Genomic DNA, 22,640 nt, shown 5'->3' with positions numbered 1-22,640 from the left:
ACAGGCATTTCTCAGCCCTCCTCCCCACAGGCCTGAGTGCCAGCCAAAGGGGGAGGGCCTTGAGTACCTGCAGGGAGGGGACTGCGCAGGGCTGGGGGCATAGGGAAATTAAAGAGTTAATGACAATGCTGACCAGCATTCAGTGACAGCCTGCCCTGGCCTAGCACCAGCTACAGGCTTTATGCACACGCCCATTCAATCCTCTTACCAGGTCTGGAGCTGGGTCATGAGGCTACTCAGGAGTGAGGCTGGGATTCCATGTCTGCGCCTCAGCTCTTGACTGTGAGCCTGGAAGGTAACGAGGAAGAAGAGGAAAGGCTAATGAAGAGAAACCGGCCTTGTTGTTACCTTAGCAAAGAGTGAGGAGGAGAGGGAGAGAATCAGTCAGGGTCTGACTGATTACAGCTGCCCTTGCCCTCAGCAGGCAGGACAGGGGGAGAGGGGCCAGGGATGGAGGGGCAGCAGGCAGGCCAGGGGGAGAGGGGCCCAGGGCTGGAGGGGCAGCAGGCAGGACAGGGGGAGAGGGGCCCAGGGATGGAGGGGCAGCAGGCAGGACAGGGGGAGAGGGGCCCAGGGATGGAGGGGCAGCAGGCAGGACAGGGGAGAGGGGCCAGGGATGGAGGGGCAGCAGGCAGGACAGGGGGAGAGGGACCCAGGGCTGGAGGGACAGCAGGCAGGACAGGGGGAGGGGCCTGGGGATGGAGGGGCAGGGGCAGGACAGGGGGAGAGGGGTCTGAGGATGGAGGGGCAGCAGGCAGGACAGGGGGAGAGGGGCCTGGGGTTGGAGGGGCAGGACAGGGGGGAGCGGGAGAGGGCAGGGGCAGTGAGGAGAGAAGAGGAAGTTCTGCCACGGGATCCATTCAGGAAGCTGAGGCCTGCAGGCCTGCAGTGAGCTTCTCTGGGTGAAGGTGTCTCGCTTGCTCCCCAGTCTCAGCGGCGTGTCTTCCTGCAGTGAACCTGCTTTCCATTTCATTTCAATCAAACTTCGATGAATTGATAGGTGTGGGGAGATGGTGACTCTCATTGTCTGAAACAGCCCTGATTTCTAGCTTCCTTTTAGACAGCGGCTCCGTGGAGGGAGGAAGGGGACCTCCATGTTCTCTGCTGCACCGTGTCCAGAAGAGATGGGACCTGCGGGGTAGGCCATGGAGACGGCGCTGGAGTGAAGAGGCCCAGCCCAGCAGGGACAGAAAGGCTTGTCCTAGAACCTGCTCCTCTCCTCCAGCATCCAGGACTGCAGCCCCAGCCAGTGCTCAGTGCTGCACTGCAGCCCCAGCCGGTCCCCAATGCTGCACTGAAGCCCCAGCCAGTGCCCAGTGTTGCATTGCAGCCCCAGCCAGTGCCCAGTGTCACACTGTAGCCCCAGCCAGTGCCCAGTGTCGCACTGTAGCCCCAGCCAGTGCCCAGTGTCACACTGTAGCCCCAGCCAGTGCCCAGTGTCGCATTGCAGCCCCAGCCAGTGCTCAGTGTCACACTGTAGCCCCAGCCAGTGCCCAGTGTCGCGCTGCAGCCCTAGCCAGTGCCCAGTGTCGCACTGTAGCCCCAGCCAGTGCCCAGTGTCGCACTGTAGCCCCAGCCAGTGCCCAGTGTCGCACTGTAGCCCCAGCCAGTGCCCAGTGTCGCGCTGCAGCCCTAGCCAGTGCCCAGTGTCGCACTGTAGCCCCAGCCAGTGCCCAGTGTCGCACTGTAGCCCCAGCCAGTGCCCAGTGTCGCATTGCAGCCCTAGCCAGTGCCCAGTGTCGCACTGTAGCCCCAGCCAGTGCCCAGTGTCGCGCTGCAGCCCTAGCCAGTGCTCAGTGTCACACTGTAGTTCCAGCCAGTGCCCAGTGCTACACTGCAGCCCTAGCCAGTGCCCAGTGTCACACTGTAGCCCCAGCCAGTGCCCAGTGTCACACTGTAGTTCCAGCCAGTGCCCAGTGCTACACTGCAGCCCTAGCCAGTGCCCAGTGTCGCACTGTAGCCCCAGCCAGTGCCCAGTGTCGCACTGTAGCCCCAGCCAGTGCCCAGTGTCGCACTGTAGCCCCAGCCAGTGCCCAGTGTCTGCGCTGCAGCCCTAGCCAGTGCCCAGTGTCGCACTGTAGCCCCAGCCAGTGCCCAGTGTCGCATTGCAGCCCTAGCCAGTGCCCAGTGTCGCACTGTAGCCCCAGCCAGTGCCCAGTGTCACGCTGCAGCCCTAGCCAGTGCTCAGTGTCACACTGTAGTTCCAGCCAGTGCCCAGTGCTACACTGCAGCCCCAGCCAGTGCCCAGTGTCACACTGTAGCCCCAGCCAGTGCCCAGTGCTGCACTGCAATCCCATAACAAAGGCAGAAAAGTGAATATTGTTCTACAAAATAGGTTCTTTGGAACTTCATATGCTCGTTTTAAGGAAGGTCCCATTTGTGCGCAATCCTTTTGCTATGTCTTTGGAGCACTTGCAGTCACTTGTAATTATGCCTCATTTTTAGCCCAGAATTCTATTAACCAGATCCATTGCCCATTTTATTCACTACACCGAACTCCATATAACGTTCTTTTCAAAAATTGAATGCATTGTCAAGGGTTTAAAATTCACTATTGAGGGTTTTCCTGAATTGCTGTAAACTCAGAGCAATTCCAAGAAGCAACTCCAGAAGCGTTTTGGTCAAGGGTCAGCATCCATGGTCACTGTGACCTGGAAAGGTGACCACTTTGCTGGGTCTGAATTCTTACGGACATGTTGGCAGACTTGAATAAATAGCTACTGTGAAGATCAGACACATCAGATGATGGCTAACAACGTAGAATAATCACCTACAATGAAGACAATGTTAAGCAGATTGATTGCTGCCTGTACCTTGCATGCAGAGGAATCGTTTTTCGAGTTTGCTTTATTGCAAAATTTTTCATGCAGATTTTTGCTTTTGGAAATGACATCCTTAAGGAAAAAAATCTTACTAAGGAAATTCAGGCTTGCATTCATTCAAACACACTTGCGGGATGAAATACATATTTTCCTACAACAGAAAGTGATCTCAATCAGTAATAAAAGTACAACCGATTACTTTGAACAATGAAATCACTAATAGACACTTTCTAAGGACGTCCACAGCCCACATGCCATTATAGTCCTCACGGCACATTGAATGCCTGTAGCTCTGTGTAAATTGCCTATATTGTATGCCTCTTACTCAAGCAAAACTGTTGGCTCCATGAGGGTAGCGCTTTAACTATGCTAGTGTTAAACACCAGGAAAAGAATCTGACATTTTAAATGTAATTGGTCTTAATAAGCAAAACTACAAGCCAATAACCATTGCAAGTAATAACAATATGATAACATGTGTTGCCTCTCATTGCTGTCCCCTCAGTGAGAACACATCTGTTTAATGTTTCTGGCTTTTCTACGGCGCCTTGTTATTGGATGTAAAGAAATCTGACTGATAGTAAGAGTTTCCCCTGGAAAATTTCACTGGATCAATATTTGCATGATTTAATTTTATCTTAATTGGGTGCCCTGGGACTCTCCGCAGGGGGATTTTTCTCAATATGTGCCAATCCGTGCTCTCTTCCACTTGCTCTTCTTCAAATTATACCCAAAGGCACATATTCCAACTGTCCCCCTTTCTCCATCGATGCCACACTCAGAACTAAACCGCATTATTAGCAAGGTGTTACTATCCTCAAACGCAAGCCAGCTCACATTAGGGACCTACAGATGGAGGTGTACGCAAACCTAGCACTTTAAGTTGTAACTTCAAAGGGCCTTTCCCAGAGTATTCTGATTGAATGCAATGCAACATCAAATTGCTATAAAAAGCCAGTTTCTAATGTAAACTGTGTTTCTACTAGAATTTCACATATTTTTATGTATTAAGTATATTGCATTTGTTCTAAAAACTATCCAATACATAAAAGGTATAATCATGTAATAATGAACACGTATGTATTTATACCGGTTCAAAGAACAGTAACATTAACATGAACACAGTCTCCTCCCCAACCAGTTTCTTGTCTGTCCCCCTCAGATGTTACCACTAGACTATATCTTATGATTGTCATTTCCTCCTGATTTTAATAGTGTTATCAAAAATGTTGTGCCCATATATATATATATATGTGTGTGTGTGTGTGTATATATATATATAATTTTTTTTAGAAATGATTTTAGACTTACTGAAATATTTCAAAAATACTACAGGGAGTTCCTGTCTTGTATATCCTTTACCTAGTAGCCCTGAAATTTACCATCTTCCATCGCTCTATTATCAAAGCCAGAAACTAACATTGGAAAATACTGTTACATACAGACCTTCGCAAATCTCACCATTTCTCCCACCAGCGCGGACTTCTCTGCTCCAGGTTCCAGTCCCAGATTGTACATTGCATTTGGTATGGTTTTAATCTGCATAGATCCTTATGGTTTAATTAGAATGTTTTCCCATGTCTCAGGAGTGTGTGTGTGTGTGTGTGTGTGTGTGTGTGTGTGAGAGAGAGAGAGAGAGAGAGAGAGAGAGAGAGAGATGTATTTACAGCTTTTTCCAGAGTGTTCTATGAGGATCTTGATCCTTTGTCCTTCAGTTTTTAAGAGTTCTTTGCCCTGGTAAGGATCTGAGAACATGGCCTCCTGTTTCTGACAGGAGGAGGGGATCAGTAACCCCTGTAAATTGTTCCCTCCCCAATTTATGTTTCAGCCCCAGCGTTTGGGAAGTGATTGGGTTTAGACGCGGTGAGGAGTGAGGCGCCCTGATGGGATGAGTGCCCTTATGGGAGACACTGGAGAGCTTCCCCTCTCTGCCACCTGAGGACTCAACAAGAAGGCGGCCAGCTGCAAGGCGGGAAGGGGCACTCCCTGGGGAACTGGGCCTGCGGGCCTGGATTTGGGGCCTCCCAGCCGCCAGAGCTGTGAGCTACAATCTCTATGGTGGAAGCCACCCAGGCTTGGTATTTTGTTACAGCAGCCGGAGCGGACTAGTACAGTCATCACTGTGAAATATGTCCAGAACCTTCTCCAGAAGAAAGGCTGATGATCCAGAGGAGGAGGTTACTCCTGCTGGGAAACGCTCATTCCCCCACACCAGCCCCCTCTCGCCTTCCTTCTTGCTAACAGGGAAAAACAGCCATGGCCAAGACTTGGCCCATATTAAAGGCAGGTGTGCTGGAAAAGGCAACAGGAGACGGGGAAGGAAGCCATAGAGCTGAAGAAATACTTGGGAAGATCACAGCACCGAGGTAAAGGGTCACTAAAAGTCTGAGGTTTACTCATAAGACTACGGAATCTTTTCCCTCCCTCACGCCAGTACTATAATGTGGGTGGCAACCAACAAGAGCTGCAAGGCGCACACTCCTTCGGAGGACTCGGACTCGGGGAAGCCCAAAGGTAAGAGGTTGGGACAAATGCAGGGACAGGACAGGAATTTGAAGCCTCCGGAATTATTACTATAGCAAACATTAGCATAGCCTATATCATCGTCAGTTACCATAAATCCTCATACTGGAGGCCTATTTATCGCCAGCTTGCATTACTCAAAACCCCCACTTAAAAAAAAAAAAAAAAAAAAATATATATATATATATATATATATATATATATATATATATATATATATCAATGCATACCAAAAGGCAAGGAAAAAAAAAGTCTGAAGAGACAAGGCAACCAGAATCAGACTGAAATATGACACCTGTTGCAATTCCTAGATAGGAAATTTATAATAACTATTATCAACATGTGAAAGTCTGTAACGGGGAAAAGAAGACAGTATGAACGAACCAATGGGTAATGGAAGAGATGGAAACTTTAAGGAAGAGTCAAAAAGGAATTAGAGAAATACATAACATAGCGGCAGGACTGAAAAGGGCTCCCAGGGCTCATCAATAAACCTGCCACAGCCGAGAACAGAACCAGTGAGCTTGAAGGGAGGCCAGCAGAAACTTTCTAAACTGACATGCAAAGAGGAAAGAAAAGGGCAAACAAAAACCGCAAAACCGAAGCAGGACATGCAAGACCGGACGTTTGCAACAGGAGTGCCATAGGCATGATCGGAAGATCTGAAGAAGGAGAGGGGGAGTGGGAGAAATATCTGAAGGCATCATAGCCGAGAGCTTTTTAATATTAAGGGCAGAGAGGAAACCACAAATCCAGGAGCCTCGGAGAACATCAAGCAAGATAAAAACCGAATAAAACACACCTGGGCAGATGGTTCAACCTGCAGAAGGCCAAAGACAAAGAGAGAATATGGGGGCGATGGCGCCACAGCCCTAACTTACCGGCCATCACTGAATCACCCGATTATGGGTGAGTTTCATGAGATGTAACTTACACCTCAATAATGCTGTAAAAAAACCACGTCAGTGACTCTGAGCAGCTTTGAAAGCAAGTGTTGAGGTCGAGGCAGAAAGCCAACCTTTATCTACATCGGGAATCATTCTATGTCTTCCCCACGCAGGTGGCTCGCGGGAGGGGAGTTGCCTGGAGGCCCAGCGCAGGGCGGCTCCGCCTCAGGTGGACGCTGAGCAGAAAGCTTTGCATCGCCTTCCCCTTAACCCTGGGCCCTCCTGGACCTGGGCGAGGCGCTGTGGAGACCAGCGCTCCCTCTGCTGCTCACACAGCCCAGCTTTGGATCCGAGCTTTCCCCGCCTGTCCCTCACTTCCAATGTGCTTGTGCTTTCAGTTCCTTCCTGTCTGACTGATGGGTGCTTCTCCCCCCCCCCCCGCCCCCACTTTTTCAGTGAGATCAGAGCTGGCTCCCTGGGCACAGGGTTAGATGTCAAGCGAGCCCCACGTTCCCAGGGACCAGAGTCCGTGGGACCTTCGATGGGGCTCCTCTCTCTTTTTTTAATATGTTTTATTGATTTTTTACAGAGAGGAAGGGAGAGGGACAGAGAGCTAGAAACATCGACGAGAGAGAAACATCGACCAGCTGCCTCCTGCGCGCTCCCCACTGGGGATGTGCCCTCAACCAAGGTACATGCCCTTGACCGGAATCGAACCTGGGACCCTTCAGTCTGCAGGCCAACGCTCTATCCACTGAGCCAAACCAGTCAGGGGTCCTCTCTCTTTTTAGGGTGAACAGGCATTGTCTGTTCCTATCCGTGTCTTCCCTCTTCCAGAGGAAAAAAATAAATAAACGCCTCCAGAATGAAATCGCTTCGCTGACGTTTTCCCTCCGAGGATGCTTATCGGCTTCCCCGAAGCTCTCCTTGGGTTTATCTGTCTCACGCCTTCACAGTCTGATCTGATGATTGTTCTGTGTGCGCCTCCGAAGCCTTTAATCTCTGGGCGGCCATCGCTTGACAGGCCTCTCGCTGGGGAGGAGCAGGCTTTCCAGGAAGACTGCGTCCTTCAGGATGATCAGCCCACAAGTGCATCCTGTTCTCGCCCTTTGACCTTGTTGCCATCAGGCAGGGTTTCATTCCATCTCAGGTTTTTCTAATCCAGTAATTAGCTAAAAATGATCTTATTAGAGAAAAAGGCAGGGAGAGAGGCCAGAATGCTGGCTGAGGAAGCAGAAATCCATTGCCAGGTTCACCTCTGCCTCCAGGAACCCTGCCTGGCAAGCTGCTTCAGGCAGTTTGGCTTGACAGCCCAGCCCCTCTGAAAACTCCAGGGGTGGCCCTGACAAAACCCACATCAGGTAACCACGCAGGCTACAGGCTACGCAGGGAAGATGAACTGAAACGATTTCATTGGAATTGACTTAGCCCAGCCAGACAGAAGGGGCAAAGGGCAACGGTTTCTATGAAATTGGTTTGGTCAATCCCTCCTGAAGGGGCAGTGAGTCATTATCCAAATGGCCGGTCCATAGGCCCACCTGCCTTGCTCTTAATCACCTGCTCCCCATTGGCCCGACCTCCCGGCCATGCTCACAGAGGGATGGGAAGAGAAGATGTTTTTCTTCCTTGCTCTGGCAGGTAGGAGGAAGAGACGGGATAAGCAGAGTACTGGGTTCAATCAAGGAAATGCATTTACCTAGAGAGAAGTTCCTACAAGGAGGGAGGGCAGACCTATACACATCCGCAAGGGGCTCAGCAGCGTCGGGTGTGAAGGAATAAGCTACGTCTCGGGGCTGAGAGCAGTTTGATGTCCTTCAGTTTTATCGCCCTCTTTGGAGCCTCCCTACCCTCTGTCTCTTAGCAATGGTGCAGAACTGAAAACCCAACGTCAAAGACCCTGGAAAGGTTCCGGCCTTTGACCTCAAAATATTGGGCCTTCTCCCAGATGTGTACTCCCATGGCGCTTTCGTTAAGCGAATTGATTCATGACATATTCCTCAGATTTGCTTTCACAGGGTTTGGGAGTCAGAAATGTAAGGTAAGTGCCTGGTGAAGACTAGATGCCGAACAAAACAAACAAGAAAACCCAAAACAAAACAGTACCTGCCCAGCTTGGAACTGCAGAGAGTCATTTAATTTGGGTTGTGATTTTTAAATCATTCCAAAATGCAATTTCTCATTGTGCTACTTGGGAAAGTTATATAGTGTTTTGGGAACTAAGTTTCTTCACACTGAAAGTGGGTATAATTCCTAACTTTCTTGGTTGCTGTATTAAACTATAAGATATATTTAGATGTCAAGAGTTGTGCCTGACATATACGTTGTAGTCTCACTTCTGTTTTCTGTACCTCCATTTATTATATTGAAAAATGGAATTGTTTTTACAACCTGCTTTAAAATTATTGTGAGATAAAGACATGACAAATAATGGGAAATATTGATTAAATATTGATCAAAGTATGCAAATAATCTATTAATATTCAGTGAAATAATGCTGCAATAAACATATGGATGCATATGTCTTCTCATTTTAGTGTTAGGTTTTGTGTTTTGTTTTTTTTTGTTTTTTTTTTGGTGTGTGTGTGTGTATGTTGATAAATAACCAGAAGTAGAGTTGCTAATTTGTTAGAAAATGAGGGTGGCCTGGCCAGCGTGGCTCAGTGGTTGAGCGTCCACATATGAACCAAGAGGTCATGGTTCAATTCTTGGTCAGGGCACATGCCTGGGTTTCAGGCTCAATCCCCAGTAGGGGGCGTGCAGGGGGCAGCCGATCAATGATTATCTCTCATTGTTGATATTTCTCTCTCTCTCTCCCTCTCCTCCCTTTCTGAAGTCAATAAAAATATTTAAAAAATGAGGGTAGAAGATTAATTGTGAGAGATCTCAGGACGGCAACAGAGCATTCTGTGTCCTTCGAAAGGTTTTTTTCTTTCCTCCTGGGTACAGATCTTCCACTGGGTACAGATTGTGGGTACAGATCTTCCAGGCCCCAAATGGTGAATCTTGGTCCGTTCTCAGATATTCTGAGCACACCTCGCCCCGCTTTTTCTTCCTGTGGCATTTCCGTTTATCCACTCCTGACGCGTATCCATGAGCTCTCACGGAGTCACACTGTTCATTCAGGACCCATTGCCCAGTCTTATCCCACGTGCCAAGCGCTGCGTGTGCTGCTGGACAGCTCCGCCCGGGCTTCCCCTGTGGACGCCAACTTCCCTCCCGCATTTCAGGCCACTGCCTCAGGAGCGTTGGCTGCTCCAGAGACTCTGATAGGTGCTTCTTGAACTCCATGAAAAGCAGCTGTTCGGAGCTTTTGTTCGTTAATTAACCAGAGATGTTCCAGGCAATCAAGAATGATTCGGTTTTCATAGAGTGATGTTGCACAAATGTGCCATAAACTAGAAATAGAAATCCGAGTTCCAGACCTTATTGCACTTAGTTAGTGCTTCCCAGGAAAATAATAAGTGGGTTATATTTAAAACTACTTTTGTCTTTTTTTGTTTTTTAATAGAAAATTCTAGCTATTTTGTAAACATAAAGTTGCTAATAAGATGATCCCTTACAAAACACCGCTATATTTTTTTCTAACAGATGTTTTCAAATCATGAATTTTCTCACTGTTAAGATTATCAGTCTATCTAGTGATAACCAAACTTTAAGTATTATTTGTTATAATAAGTGATCTCTGGCTGTGGAGAAGTCAAAATCTTGCTATACCCACTCTATGGCTCAGGTCTGTGTGCAATGAAGTAAAGACTAGGAAAAGCTTGCTTGCTAACTTCACTCCAAACTTCCCTAACAGACAGTGAGTGGTTAATAGTCCAACATCTGCATGACTCTAGCAGAGGCCAACAAGAAAATTAATCATGTGTTCTCCCAAACAACCTGCTAATGCATATTTGTTTCACAAAAACCAAAGAATCAAGTCCTATTAAAGGGTAACATAAATAAAGATGAGAGGATTGGAAATTGTCCTGTAGATTAGCTAATCTTTTCTCTCTTTGCTTTAGCTTTCATTAATCTGGGACAGTGGTCGGCAAACTCATTAGTCAACAGAGCCAAATATCAACAGTACAACGATTAAAATTTCTTTTGAGAGCCAAATTTTTTAAACTTGAACTATATAGGTAGGTACACTGTTATTAACTTAATTAGGGTACGCCTAAGCTGGCCTGCTCCCCTCCAAAAACCCGCTCCCTTCCAAAAACCCGGAGGCGTCCAGGTAACTGACCTTTGTTTTCTGCATTCGACATTTCTGAAAACAGGGGTCAAGCAATCTTAATGTGCATGTATTGCATAGATACAAAGAAGTCTGATCCAGGGCAAGTTGTTTAACCTCTTTGTGACTTAGCTTATTTGTCTGTAAAATTGGATGATTGCATTGACTTTAAATCCACCGTAATACCTCCTTAGTACCTAGTATATTGACTATTCTTAGAGTTCTTATAATAATTAGAGTTACTGCATCTGAAGAATGTTGAAGTGTCTCTCATGCACAATGCGTGTAAAAAGAAGAGCAGTGATCATTCTTACCCAGTTCCTCATCGCCACAGGCACAGTCGTAGACTCTGTGTTCTTTCCCCGTGTCTATCTACCCAGGAGTCCGTAGTGATGCTCATTGGCTCAGATCCTCAGGACTTGTCATATGACAGCACTGCACTAGCGAGGCCATCTTCTCCCATAGTAGGTGCCTTATCCTTGGGACGTGTTGCTCGTTTATTTCCTTGTGGCTCAACTTCACAAAGAGCAGAGCCATCGGGAAGCCTGTGAGAAAACACCCAGCCTCCCTGCAGGGACCTGGTGTGGCTCTGCAGCTGGTGGGCGTGTCACCTTGCTGCTCATCTCTCCCAAGGGACACACACACACACACACACTCACACACTCACTCACACACACACACACACACTCTCTCACACTCACACTCACACACTCACACACACACACATTCACACACACACTTACACACTCACACACACACGCACACACATTCACACACTCACACACTCATACACTCACACACTCACACACTCACACACTCACACACTCACACACTCACACACACACACACACACACACACACACACACACACACACGATAAGTTTTAAAATGTCTATTAAACATCCAAGTGAAGATGGACGATGTCAAGCAGGGGTCAGATGAACAAGCCCAAAGGTCATGTGAGAGTTCCAGGCCGGAGACATAAATTCGGACACATTGGCTTCCACATGACATTTCCAGCCTTGAGATCTGAGGAGCTCATCCAGGGGAGACCAGCACCTCCTTTGCACCTCCTTTTCTCCCTCCTCTCCAGCGGCACTCCCCCTCCTCTTCTCCCTCCTCTCTCTCTCTCTCTCTCAGCTGCATTCGAACCTCAGGCCCTTCAATCCCCAGCCAGAAGCTCTATCCACTGAGCCAAACCAATCTGCACTCTTCTCCTCTCTTTTTTTTAGGGCCTAAAGTAGAAGGTTTCAATCACCTTCTTTTTTCTGGGAGATTCAACTCAAACCACTTGTTGAGGTTGAAGCCCTCACATTTGCCTCTTGTTGATCACTGAGAGAAAGAACTCTACAGGCCCCTGTAGTTCAATTGTAAAATCCCTACATGAGGAGAGAGAAAAGGAGAATATGTCATTTTTTCCATGTTTCCAATATTGGGGAGAAGAGACAGGGAATGAGGTTGTGTGTCCCTAGCTCCTGAGAAGCCTTCTCAAACTCTGAAAGAATAACAGGAGAACTCCCTGTGAACTAAAAGGCATCTTTGCTCAGCCTCAGTCTTGAAGAATGTCTTGGCTTAATAGTCCTTTTCCAGAGAGCAGGTTGCCTAACTTAGTGAAGAAGTTGCACCGTGTGTATGTTTTCCATCCCCTTCCTCTGACCTCACCCTCTTAGGTTTCTTCTCCAAAAAGCCAATCTAACAGTTGTATCTCAGACTCAGGCTCAAAAACCATGTTCATCTATTTGCTTTAACATAACCCCTCAATTGAAAATTGAAAACAATTCAGGAAGGAAGACTTTCAACATAAATGGCACCTGTGAATGCTCTGGAAATTAATCCGTTATACACATCATTCTTTTTTTTAGGTTGTTTTATCTTCCTTCTAAAGAACTCAGAAACTCAATGGCAACTTGAAACAGAACCCAATTTAGTCCTGTCATTAGACCAAGAGGGTTTTATTCTCCCTGGTCCTATGTCAGATTTTAAATGGATGTGGTTTTATTCCCCTTCGCATCTAATACTGGAACATATCCATCTACAGAAAGATCTCACTTTTAAATGATGTTCTTGTATTTCAAGAGACCTTTTATAGGGGAAAAATCATAGCTCCCCTCTAGACAAAGCTCATGGCTGGAAAGTGAGTCTATTTCTCTCCAAAGATTCAACAAATTCCTACAAAGTGTTGGGCCCAAATTCTTGGTGGCTAGAGGAGGAGGTGAGGTTCTGAAGGGGGACATGACTTGCTCAGAGCCACATAGCTAGGTTAGTTTGTCACCTGTGTACTTTCTTTCTTCTCATAGCTACTGGGTACTTTCCCGCAAAGTGAGACCCAGACTCTGGTTTGAACAAGAATTCCTGTCCTGTGCTCCTCCGAGATATAGCACCCAAGAGAATTAAAATGTTCAGTTGTTGCCATTGTCTGGTGTAAATCTCTCTATATTCACCTGTTTCCCTTGGGAGAGAGTGACTCACTGGACCATGGCTGAAAACCCCACATAGTCCAAACCTTGGTGATCTGTTTGGTTTATTCTCTCAATGGACCTCTTCTCTGTAGCCACACATACCCTCTGTCCATTCCTTGTACTGTTTATAGGACCTCCCATCACAGAGTCTGTGCATTTATGTATTTCCCACATTCAATCGTCCTAGCCCACTCTACCAGCCACTGTTCACCCACCTAATCCTCTCTCATTCTTTAGGTCTTATTTTAAATGTCCCCAAGGCAACCACCACCAACCACTGACTTCTCAGACTCTCAGAAATATAGCTACCTGACCATTTATTCATCACACTGATCACATTTGTGATTATTTAATTGAGACTCTCTCCCACTTCTCCATAAACTTCATGAAAATGGGGACAGAGCTAGTCATTCTCTTCATCGCCATAGAAGTAGTCATGTGTTGACGAACTAGCCAATGTGGCCTTCAGGCTCTGGGGTGGAGGAGAAAAAGCAGGTGCTGACATTATACAGGACAATGGGACTGGCAGGAATTTGCTTGTCCCCTCTCCTTTATGATGGGCCTTTCAAAAGGCTTGTTTAATCCCACAGGACCCTATTAAGCTCCTGGATTTTGTATCTGGCATCAAAGAAAGCAGGTCTCTAATACCCTCACTTCATTTACAAGCTAATCTTCAAAACCTTTCTCCTTAGGCCTCCTCATGTTCCAGGACAGCTTCTCACCTCTGAGAGTCTCCTTCTCTGATTTCATTTCTCCTGCATATAACGCGGCCTCCAAATCATTTTGCCCTTCTCCATCCCCAACCATGGTTGGAGCTCCATCCTTCTTAGCTGAAGATGTGCCTTGTCCATGTTCTGGTTCCCCCCAAATGCAGCTCTATGGACACTCCAGCCTGATTCGTAGCCTTTCAGTTTCTCAAGTCCTTTGCTCCCTCAACCCCCAGAGTTCTGCATATGCTTTTCCACTGCCAGAAGTATCTTCTTCCTACTCTGCTCATTTGGTTAACTCAGACTCATACTTAAGACAACAACACAAATAAGAACCCTTCCCTGACTCTTAGCTTTTGTTAACACCATAAACAGGGCATTTATAAAAAAAATATTTGGAGCAGTTTATAAGGTTGTATTTGTGAGGTTATTAATGTCTATCTGTTCTAGACTTTAAACTCCAAAAAGTAGTCATCCTCTGCCCTTGACCGGAATCAAACCTGGGACCCTTCAGTCTGCAGGCCGATGCTCTATCCACTGAACCAAACCAATCTATGCTCTTCTCTCTCTCTCTCTTTTTTTTAGGGGATAAGGCAGAGGGTTTTCAAGCCATACCAAAAGGAGGGATAAAGAACTCTACTTCTCTACTTGGACACAAAGCAGTCCAAGTAAGACCCCAGAGGCTTAAAATAGTGTACAAGTTGGGGAATTATGATGTGTTCCAACCATAAAGTGAAAGAAAGGATGGAAGGAGATGAGGTTTGAGACAGTGGTGCCAGGCTGTCCTCACATGAAGTCATTACAAAGCCTCTCTTTCTCACACTCCCTCTTCACTCTCTTTCTCCCTTTCACCAGGTTTACCTATTTGCTTTAAAATAACCCCTCAATTGAAAATTGAAAACAATTCAGGCCTTAGTCAGGATTTTCACATTTATCCTGAGAACAATAGGAAACCATTTGGCAGACTTAATTAAATGAGTGGTCAGAGCAGGTTTTCTTTTTAAGTTTATTCTCGTTGCTGCATTGAGAATGGTCTGAGAAGGAATGGACAAGAAAGATTTGGACAGAGCAGTCAGGTGATGATAGGTAAGAGAGATCATGGTGAACTGAAGTGGTGGTAGCAATAAGATAGAAGGAGTATTGGATAGATGTGGAAAGTACTTCTAAGGTAGAATTGATAGGTCTTGCTGATGTGTTGAATGATCTCTTACCCTCTCTGCATCCACCCCCTTGGGCATTTAACTTTGAAGTGTCCTCTGCCTCTGTCTCTGGACTTGACCATGTCCCTGGCTTTGGGTAATAGAAAGAAGCAGAAGTGCAAGTATGGTGCTTCTAAGTCTACAACTCGAGAGGCCTTGCTCTTTCTTGTGCTTCTGTCATCTCCATGAGGACATTCCTGAGGTAGCTACTGGCATGGAACAGATACGTGGCAGAGACTTGAAGTGCCCAGTCAGCCCAGTTGAGACTTGTCTAGAATCTAGATGAGTGGTTGGCAAACTCATTAGTCAACAGAGCCAAATATCAACAGAACAACGATTGAAATTTCTTTTGAGAGCCAAATTTTTTAAACTTAAACTATATAGGTAGGTACATTGTTAATAACTTAATTAGGGTACTGCTAAGGCTTAGGAAGAGCCACACTCAAGGGGCCAAAGAGTCACATGTGGCTCGCGAGCCGCAGTTTGCTGTCCACGGATCTGGGAGATTCTCTTTGTATCCCCAGTGCCTAACAGAGCCCACCACACAGTAGAGGCATCATGAAACACCGTTGAGTGAATGAGGGAGAGTGTGTCTTTAATCTTAAAAGAATATACCGCTGGGTTTTCCTGACATGTGTTATGCTCACGTGTCTATCTCTAGCTATCAAATGGGTATGTTGATGTACATATGGGCGAAGACTTTAAAGGTAGCCATTGCTTTGGTTCAAAATATCTATAAACTATCTATGCTACATGTGTGGACTACAAATAAATAGGATAGGAGGTTCAGCCCTTGCGGAGTGGGTAAGTGATTCCTTTCTTTTCACGCCCAGAATTATGACAAAAGGCAATTTCATGGTTGAAGTTTTTAAAAGCGTCACTAAACATTTAGGTTAGGATCGCCAGTTAAAGCACAGAACACTCAGTTAAACTGGAAATTCAGTCAGCAACACATCATTTTTTAGGATAAGTGTGCCCATGCAGTAGTTGGTGCATATTTGTTTCGCAAAAACAAAACAAAACAAATATGGTATCCATTGTTTATCTGAAATTTAAACTCAACGAAGCATCCCGTATGTGTGTGTGCATGCACCTTTTGTACTGCAGAACCATCCAGCTGGTTTTACTGTTTGGTGTCTTGCACACCGTGGAGATGGAGGAAGTTGTAAAATCCTGTAGCGATGCAGAGAAGTAGAGGCAGAGGAGCAGCAGGGAGGAGAGAGAGGTCCTGGGACAATAATCAACCACAGAAAAACTACATGTTCAAAATGTGGGCGCTGACGGTGGGGACAGGCCTGTTCATTCATCTGGTTGTTGGTGGAAGGGTGGTGCTGTGCTTTAGAATCCAGGCTCTGGGTGAGATCGGCCATTGCCACAGCCTCTCGGTGCTGGGCACTTGGACCAAAAACTCACTCAAGCTCTCCATGACTGGGTTTCTTCACGTGACAAATGAAGACAATTCGAGCGTTACCTTGTGGAGCTCCTTGGAATGGAATAGAGTAATTAGCAGTGTTCTTCATATAATAAGTGCTCTCTCTCTCTCTATTTGTTTCACAAAAAACAAAGAAGCCAGTTCTATTAAAGGATGTGTATGATAAGTAAAGATATGGGCAGCTTGGGCAGCCACTTTTCTTAGCTGCTGGAATACAGCAATCCTGACTTTTCATATCCTACATCCTCTAATCTTCTCATCTGTAGTTGGGGACAAAAAAAAATTACTTTTCCTGTTATTTTTGCTGAGTGAGAAACTCCATGTTATTTCAACTCCAAGCTGGCAGCATAAAGCCTCACCCAGCAATCTCTGTAATTTGTGATATTGAAAGGTACTGTGCAACAAAAATTTCAGATCAATTTTTTCAAATTGCACATAACTGGGGTGGAGAGAGTTGGAAAATTGGAATGGAGGGTAGAATCAGGAGTATGAGTATTTGTGTGCTTTAAAAAATCTCCAGATAATTCTTATTTGACCCAATTCCCTAATAACCACTCTATAGATGCAATACTGCCTCTACATCAAAGTGAGATAGAGTGCTTTAAAGATATCAAAATTTGGGATCAACTTATAATCTACTGTTTAACATTATTTGTAGCTGAAAACCTTAACAAATTAAGAAGAGCATCACACACCCACCTGAGATGATCTAATTGCTTGTTCTTCTGTCCAAATGTCCATACAGGAGATGTACCGGGCCCAGTCCTGAGTGGCAGCAACATGTCACGCTGCAAAGCTAATTTCAGAGTCAGGACTAGTGAAGCTCTGGTCAAGATTGCCGAGGTTACGGCAAGCGAACCTCTAGTTTTCATTCCCTAATAATTTTACCAGCAAACCACCTGTGGGTATACAATTTATCTTGCTTAGTTTGAGCTCAAAAGTGAATTTAAGAGAAAAAGGCTTTAGTGAAATTCAGTATATTTTAAAATAATGCTGTGATCAGCCAAATGCTCTTTGCTTCAAGAACCTACCAGCAGAATTTGCTTCAGAATATACTACTAGATGTATATGGCTTGATTTCAACCACTGATGGTTGATTTTGAATGTCAGACTTATGCAGGCATTCTAATGTGGGCAATGATGAATGAAATTGTAACCAAATATTTCTTGCCCATGAATTGCTCAGTGCATGACATAGTTATCACCTACCGCATCCTTCCCTCCACGCTGAGAAATGGACGAATAGTGAGTGTCCCGTCCTTACTTTAATCCCAGTGTCTTCAGTACAGAGGCCAGACATCATTTATTGGCGAGCACCACGCAATCACTGGAAAGCGTGACATTTTTGGGAAATAGAAAAAAAAGATAGACTTTTCAAATATGTTTTTGTTACTGAATCATAACTTGGCTTTAAATGTTGGAAATGTGTGAGCTACTCTGAGGAAAAATGGAAATTTCTGTGCTCATGTACCTGTTGTACTATCAGATACCAGACAACACCACATACTCAAATAAAAATCAATTAAGGAAAGAAATAACAAAAACAAGGCAAACCCTTGGCTTAACATTATCAAGTCTGTTTCCAAAAGGAAGGCCTAAATATACTTTGCTGTTCTTAGTTTTGTGCCAAGGTTAAAATCTGGAGTCTCACCAACTTGCAAAGCTTCAAATATTTTATGTCAAATAAGTTCCCTTTCTCAAAAGGAAATCCTACTTTTTTCTTTTAAAATATGATTTTATTGATTTTTTTAGAGAGAGAGGAAGGAAGAGGGATAGAGATAAAAACACCGATCGGCTGCCTCCTGCACTCCCCCTATTGAGGATCCAGCCTGCAACCAGGGCATGTGCCCTGACCAGGAATCAAACTGGTGACCTCCTGGTTGGTTCATGGATTCATGCTCAACCACTGAGCTACACTGGCTGGTTTAAAAATATTTCACTTTTAACCAGTCATGATTCCGACAGTTAAAAATCAGGACCAGCTCACATTCCATTTATAAGTTGTATTCTTAGAATATTTAGGATGCTCAATTCTTGACACATCCAACAGTTTAGCTGTTGGAGTGTTGGTTCCTTAGGTACTCAGGCAATGCATGCAGAAGATGCATGCCACATACATGCATAATCCTGTATTCTCCTGAATTTTAGTCCCTGGCTGGGCCCCCGCCCTTCTGAGCTGTGTTATTCCATGGGTTCAGTGTAATAATCCATTTCGTTAAGAACTGACAAAGAAGCCTAACCCTTGACTTCATTTTTGTACCTTTCCTTGGTCCCACTTCACTTTCCCAAAGCAGAAGGGCTCCTACTATATTGGCCACAGAGGAGAGAAGAAAGAGAAGAGCAGACAGCCATGTGAAGAAACCAGTTTTAAGGGGTTGTTCCGGTCCTGCACTATTTATCATTCATTTCCCCTCTAGAAGCGACACCCCTCAGTACAGTAGCCTGATTATGTGTCCCTGGCACACAGTCTCCTCTTGGAGTGCTCTGACTTGATTTATCCTGAGAGATGAAAAGAATGAGGCCGCCTCAGACCTACTGAGAATCGGTGTCAGAGCTGGACGGGACTTTTGAGATGGTCCAGACCCCTGGCTCCCAGCCAAGACTTTGCCCCAAATGCCCGGGAAGAAAGCAGCACACGCCATCCGTTACCTCGAGGGTGGTGACTAGTGAAGGGGCCCTTCAGAGGAGAGGACAGAGGGGCCTTATAGGCCTTGGCAAGGTAACAGGGACTTGCCTCGTTTTAAAGGACCGCCCTGCCACCCAGGCCATGCAGGGCATTCTGATGCACTGCTTGGCACGGGACTGGCGGGGGGGGGGGGGGGCACATGAGTGGATTGTTGTTGTAAACAATCTTCTGATTTAGAAAGAAGAAAATGGAAGCTCCCAAAGGTTAAGAGATTTATTCTCATCCCACAGCTAGTTAGTGACTGACTCCTGTAAAAACTGCATCTCACCTCCTCTCATGACTTCCGTGCACTCTCTGCATCCTTATTAAATCTGGGTTTTATATAGCATTTTTTTCTGTGCCTAGTTAAAAAATAAAAAAGAAAGGAAGGAAAGAAGGGAAAAAGGAAGGAAGGAAACAATAAAATACCAGGGAACAAACACAAAGGCATTACCCAGAACAATCTGGTAGCAGAATTGAAGTTGAATAATGTACGAGTGCTGTCTTGCAGTGGTGGAACTCGGGGAATGAGGAATAGAGGGGCTGGTGGATTGAAAGCTCAGAATGACTTGGGAGGATCCTAATCTCATAGTGGCCCCGTGGCCAAGAAGAGTGGCCTGTATTAGGGCCGGGTCTTGACTATGTCAATGTCTTTTCCCCTAGGAAGTCCCCAGGCTCCCAGATGGGACACGCTCTTCACCTGTCAGATCCTGTCCATGGAGAAGAGCTGTTGGAATTCTAAGGTCAGATTTTCCTCATGATTCTTACTTTTGTCAAAATACAAATGTCCAGATAATACTCCCTCCCCCGCCCGCGACCAGGGCCTTTGGTGAGGCTGGAGGAGGAGAGCAGGAAAATGCTGACTGACTTGGGGGTGAACTCTGAGTCACCTCTGCAAGTGGGGAGATGCCAGCAGGGTTCTGTGCAGTGTGTGTGCCCAAGATCAAAACGACATTGAACACATTTCCATCGACCTTTGACCCAGCTCAGAAGGGAGTCCTTGCCTCTCATTTCTGATTAGGGTTGAAGAAAATGATAGTGTTTTTCAAGAATCACAACATAAACTGAAAAAAAAAAAAAGTCAAGGTGGAAATGTTTAGAAGACTATTTGGATGTGCGGGCAAAAAAGGCACATTTTCTAGATGAATGTATTCGTGAGTTTCTTTGGTTTGTTCTGGGCCCACTCATCATGTAGAATATGTCCGAGTAGCATTAGGGCTAGTGTTTATTCGGTACTGTACTAGCAATGCTCTTGTCACCGTGCAGGTAGTTTACTTACATTTCCCCCTTTTTTGTGGGGAGTGGGGTCCACCCAGCATCTCCTCTCCCCTTCCAGGGAAAGCAGACTGGGGCTCCAGCCTGCAGCTCAGGCATGTGCCCTTGAACTCTTTCCTTGGAAGAACCACTCTGCCTCCTCCCAGACCATCTGCTGCTGTCCTGCACACACGTCATTTCCCTCTCTGTCCCTTTCCTCCTTTCTGTTCCCACTCCTCAGCGCTGACCTTACCACAGGGCTATCCTCATGGCCCGAGCAAGGGCAATAACTTCTCATATGATTCTCTTTTCTTTATTATTTTAAAAATATATTTCTATTAATTTCAGAGAGGAAGGGAGAGGGAGAGAGAGAGATAGAAACATCAATGATGAGACTCATTGATTGGCTGCCTCCTGCATGCCTCCTACTGCAGATGGAGCCCGCAGCTGGGCATGTGCCCTTGACCAGAATCTAACTTGGGACCCTTCAGGCCAATGCTCTATCCACTGAGCCAAACCAGCCAGGGATCTCCTATGAATTTTAAACAGGGACACACAAGGGCATGAGGGGACTGCAGCTCAGTATTGTCATGCTAGGGCTCGCCAGGGTGGTCTGGGCACTTCCGGGGAAATGGTCAAAGCGACCCGGTACCAGCTTTCTGAGGCCTGACTATTCTCTCTTCTTTTGACTCTTTGAGCCCCTGTAGGTTACAATGAATCCCCCCTGTTTGGCTTTAATTAGTGACTTCCCTCTTAGTGAATAGAAGAACTGTTTCCCACATACACTTGAGGAATAGAGAAGCTAAATAAAGTCACACGAACACTAAGATTTGTATGGAAAACCCACATTTTCAAGAGTTGGTTCTATTGTTTATTGGTATGTCAGATTATTTATCTTTTTAAAACTGTGCTCATCTTATTTTTTATTTCTTTAGTTAAACCACCTCCAGTGCTGGAAATGAAAGGGTCGCCTTTGGCTACCTGGAGACAACACTATTATTCCTTTGAGGGGTATACATTGGAGCCAAGGACATAAAATTCGGATTACTCTTTCCAGTGAGAGACGGGGTGGCAAGTGCGTGTCACAAACATGGATGTTTGCACCTGAAAGGACTTTGCTGTGCTTTTTGGAATCCTCAAAACACCGTTTCTTCTTTGCTACTCAGATTAAAAACTCAAGGCTACTCTATTCATTTTCCAAAGAGTTTCTGAACTACATACTTGGTTTGAAATAGTCCCTTAGAGAGTAGGCCAGTAGTTGGACACAGACATTGAAGAGTGCTGGCCAATTCTTCCATTTTCGTTTTTGTGAATTTGCAAATACATTTCTGCTGATGAACCTTAAGTCAAAAGTGAATGTTGGAGAAATTAAATATCATTAATAATTCAGTGAGTAGAATGCATAATTGTATCCTTTACAAGATAACCTGCTGACATTGCTAGATTCAGTAAAATGCATTTAAATAGGTATGATGACAGAGAGCCTGGATTTAAGGGCCCGTTCATACTTCTGTTTACCTTCAGAAAAGACACACCAAAAGTTTATGGAAATAACCAAGATTCTGATAGAGATATAACTTGAACATATAACTTTGGAGCCATTCCTTTCATTGTATACTTAAAAATTTTTTTTTTTAAATATATTTTATTGATTTTTCACAGAGAGGAAGGGAGAGAGACAGAGAGCCAGAAACATCGATGAGAGAGAAACATTGACCAGCTGCCTCCCGCACATCTCCCACTGGGGATATGCCCACAGCCCAGGCACATGCCCTTGACCGGAATCGAACCCGGGACCTTCCAGTCCGCAGGCCGACGCTCTATCCACTGAGCCAAACCGGTTTCAGCTACTTAAAAAAAATTTTTTTATTTGTTGTTTTCAAAGAGAAAGGGAGCGGGAGAGAGAGAGAGAAACATCAGTAATGAGCAAGAAGCATTGATCGGCTGCCTCCTGCATGCCTACCCAGGGATCCAGCCCGAAACCTGGGCCTGTGCCCTGGCCGGGAACTGAGCGATGGCCTCCTTGTTCATATGTTGACGCTCACCCACTGAGCCACTGGCGGGGCTGCATATTCGTATGTTGTTCTTGGGCTGCTGAAGATGTGGAATAATATATGACAGATCTCTACTTATGCTAAGCAGAGTTGAGAAGAAATTAATAGTAAATTTGCTGGGTAAGCATCCCAATTCCCCTCATTTGTATAGAGAATATTTGGTAAAGGGAATTGTGAATTTAACTGAGTAAATAAAACATGATAGTTCAATACCTCCTGCCCATTTTTTCTTTCATTAGATACACAATTATTTTCATTCATTCCCCAAAGTCTCTACTAGTGAAGAGATGAGTAAACTGCAGATTAAAGCTTTTTAAAGGTGTCCAAGCACAACGAAAAGGAATGATTGCACATTTCTGAGAACTATTGTATTGCCTTTAGAGTGAGTTTTACTTTATCATAAATATCATTTCAATTTAATAC

General features: G+C 45.5%; 1 protein-coding gene across 1 annotated transcript; it reads left to right on the top strand.

Annotated features, from left to right (window-relative positions):
- Positions 1 to 258: 258 nt before the first annotated feature.
- LOC118663195 (skin secretory protein xP2-like) lies at positions 259 to 2,316 on the top strand. The gene is made up of 2 exons (XM_036322640.1): positions 259 to 295; positions 1,331 to 2,316. The coding sequence occupies exons 1-2, from the start codon at positions 259 to 261 to the stop codon at positions 2,314 to 2,316; spliced, it is 1,023 nt and encodes a 340-aa protein (XP_036178533.1).
- The last annotated feature ends 20,324 nt before the right edge of the window (positions 2,317 to 22,640 follow it).

The sequence above is a fragment of the Myotis myotis genome, unplaced genomic scaffold (genome assembly GCF_014108235.1).
Source record: "Myotis myotis isolate mMyoMyo1 unplaced genomic scaffold, mMyoMyo1.p scaffold_m19_p_9, whole genome shotgun sequence".
In the NCBI taxonomy this organism is placed as follows: domain Eukaryota; kingdom Metazoa; phylum Chordata; class Mammalia; order Chiroptera; family Vespertilionidae; genus Myotis; species Myotis myotis.
This window is presented reverse-complemented; position numbering and strand designations above follow the sequence as displayed.

Excerpts from the sequence above, each read along its gene's own strand:
- LOC118663195 (XM_036322640.1), top strand. The coding sequence starts at position 259 with ATGTCTGCGCCTCAGCTCTTGACTGTGAGCCTGGAAG. Across the intron at positions 296-1,330 it reads CTTGACTGTGAGCCTGGAAG|CCCCAGCCAGTGCCCAGTGT; the intron begins GTAACGAGGAAG and ends GTTGCATTGCAG.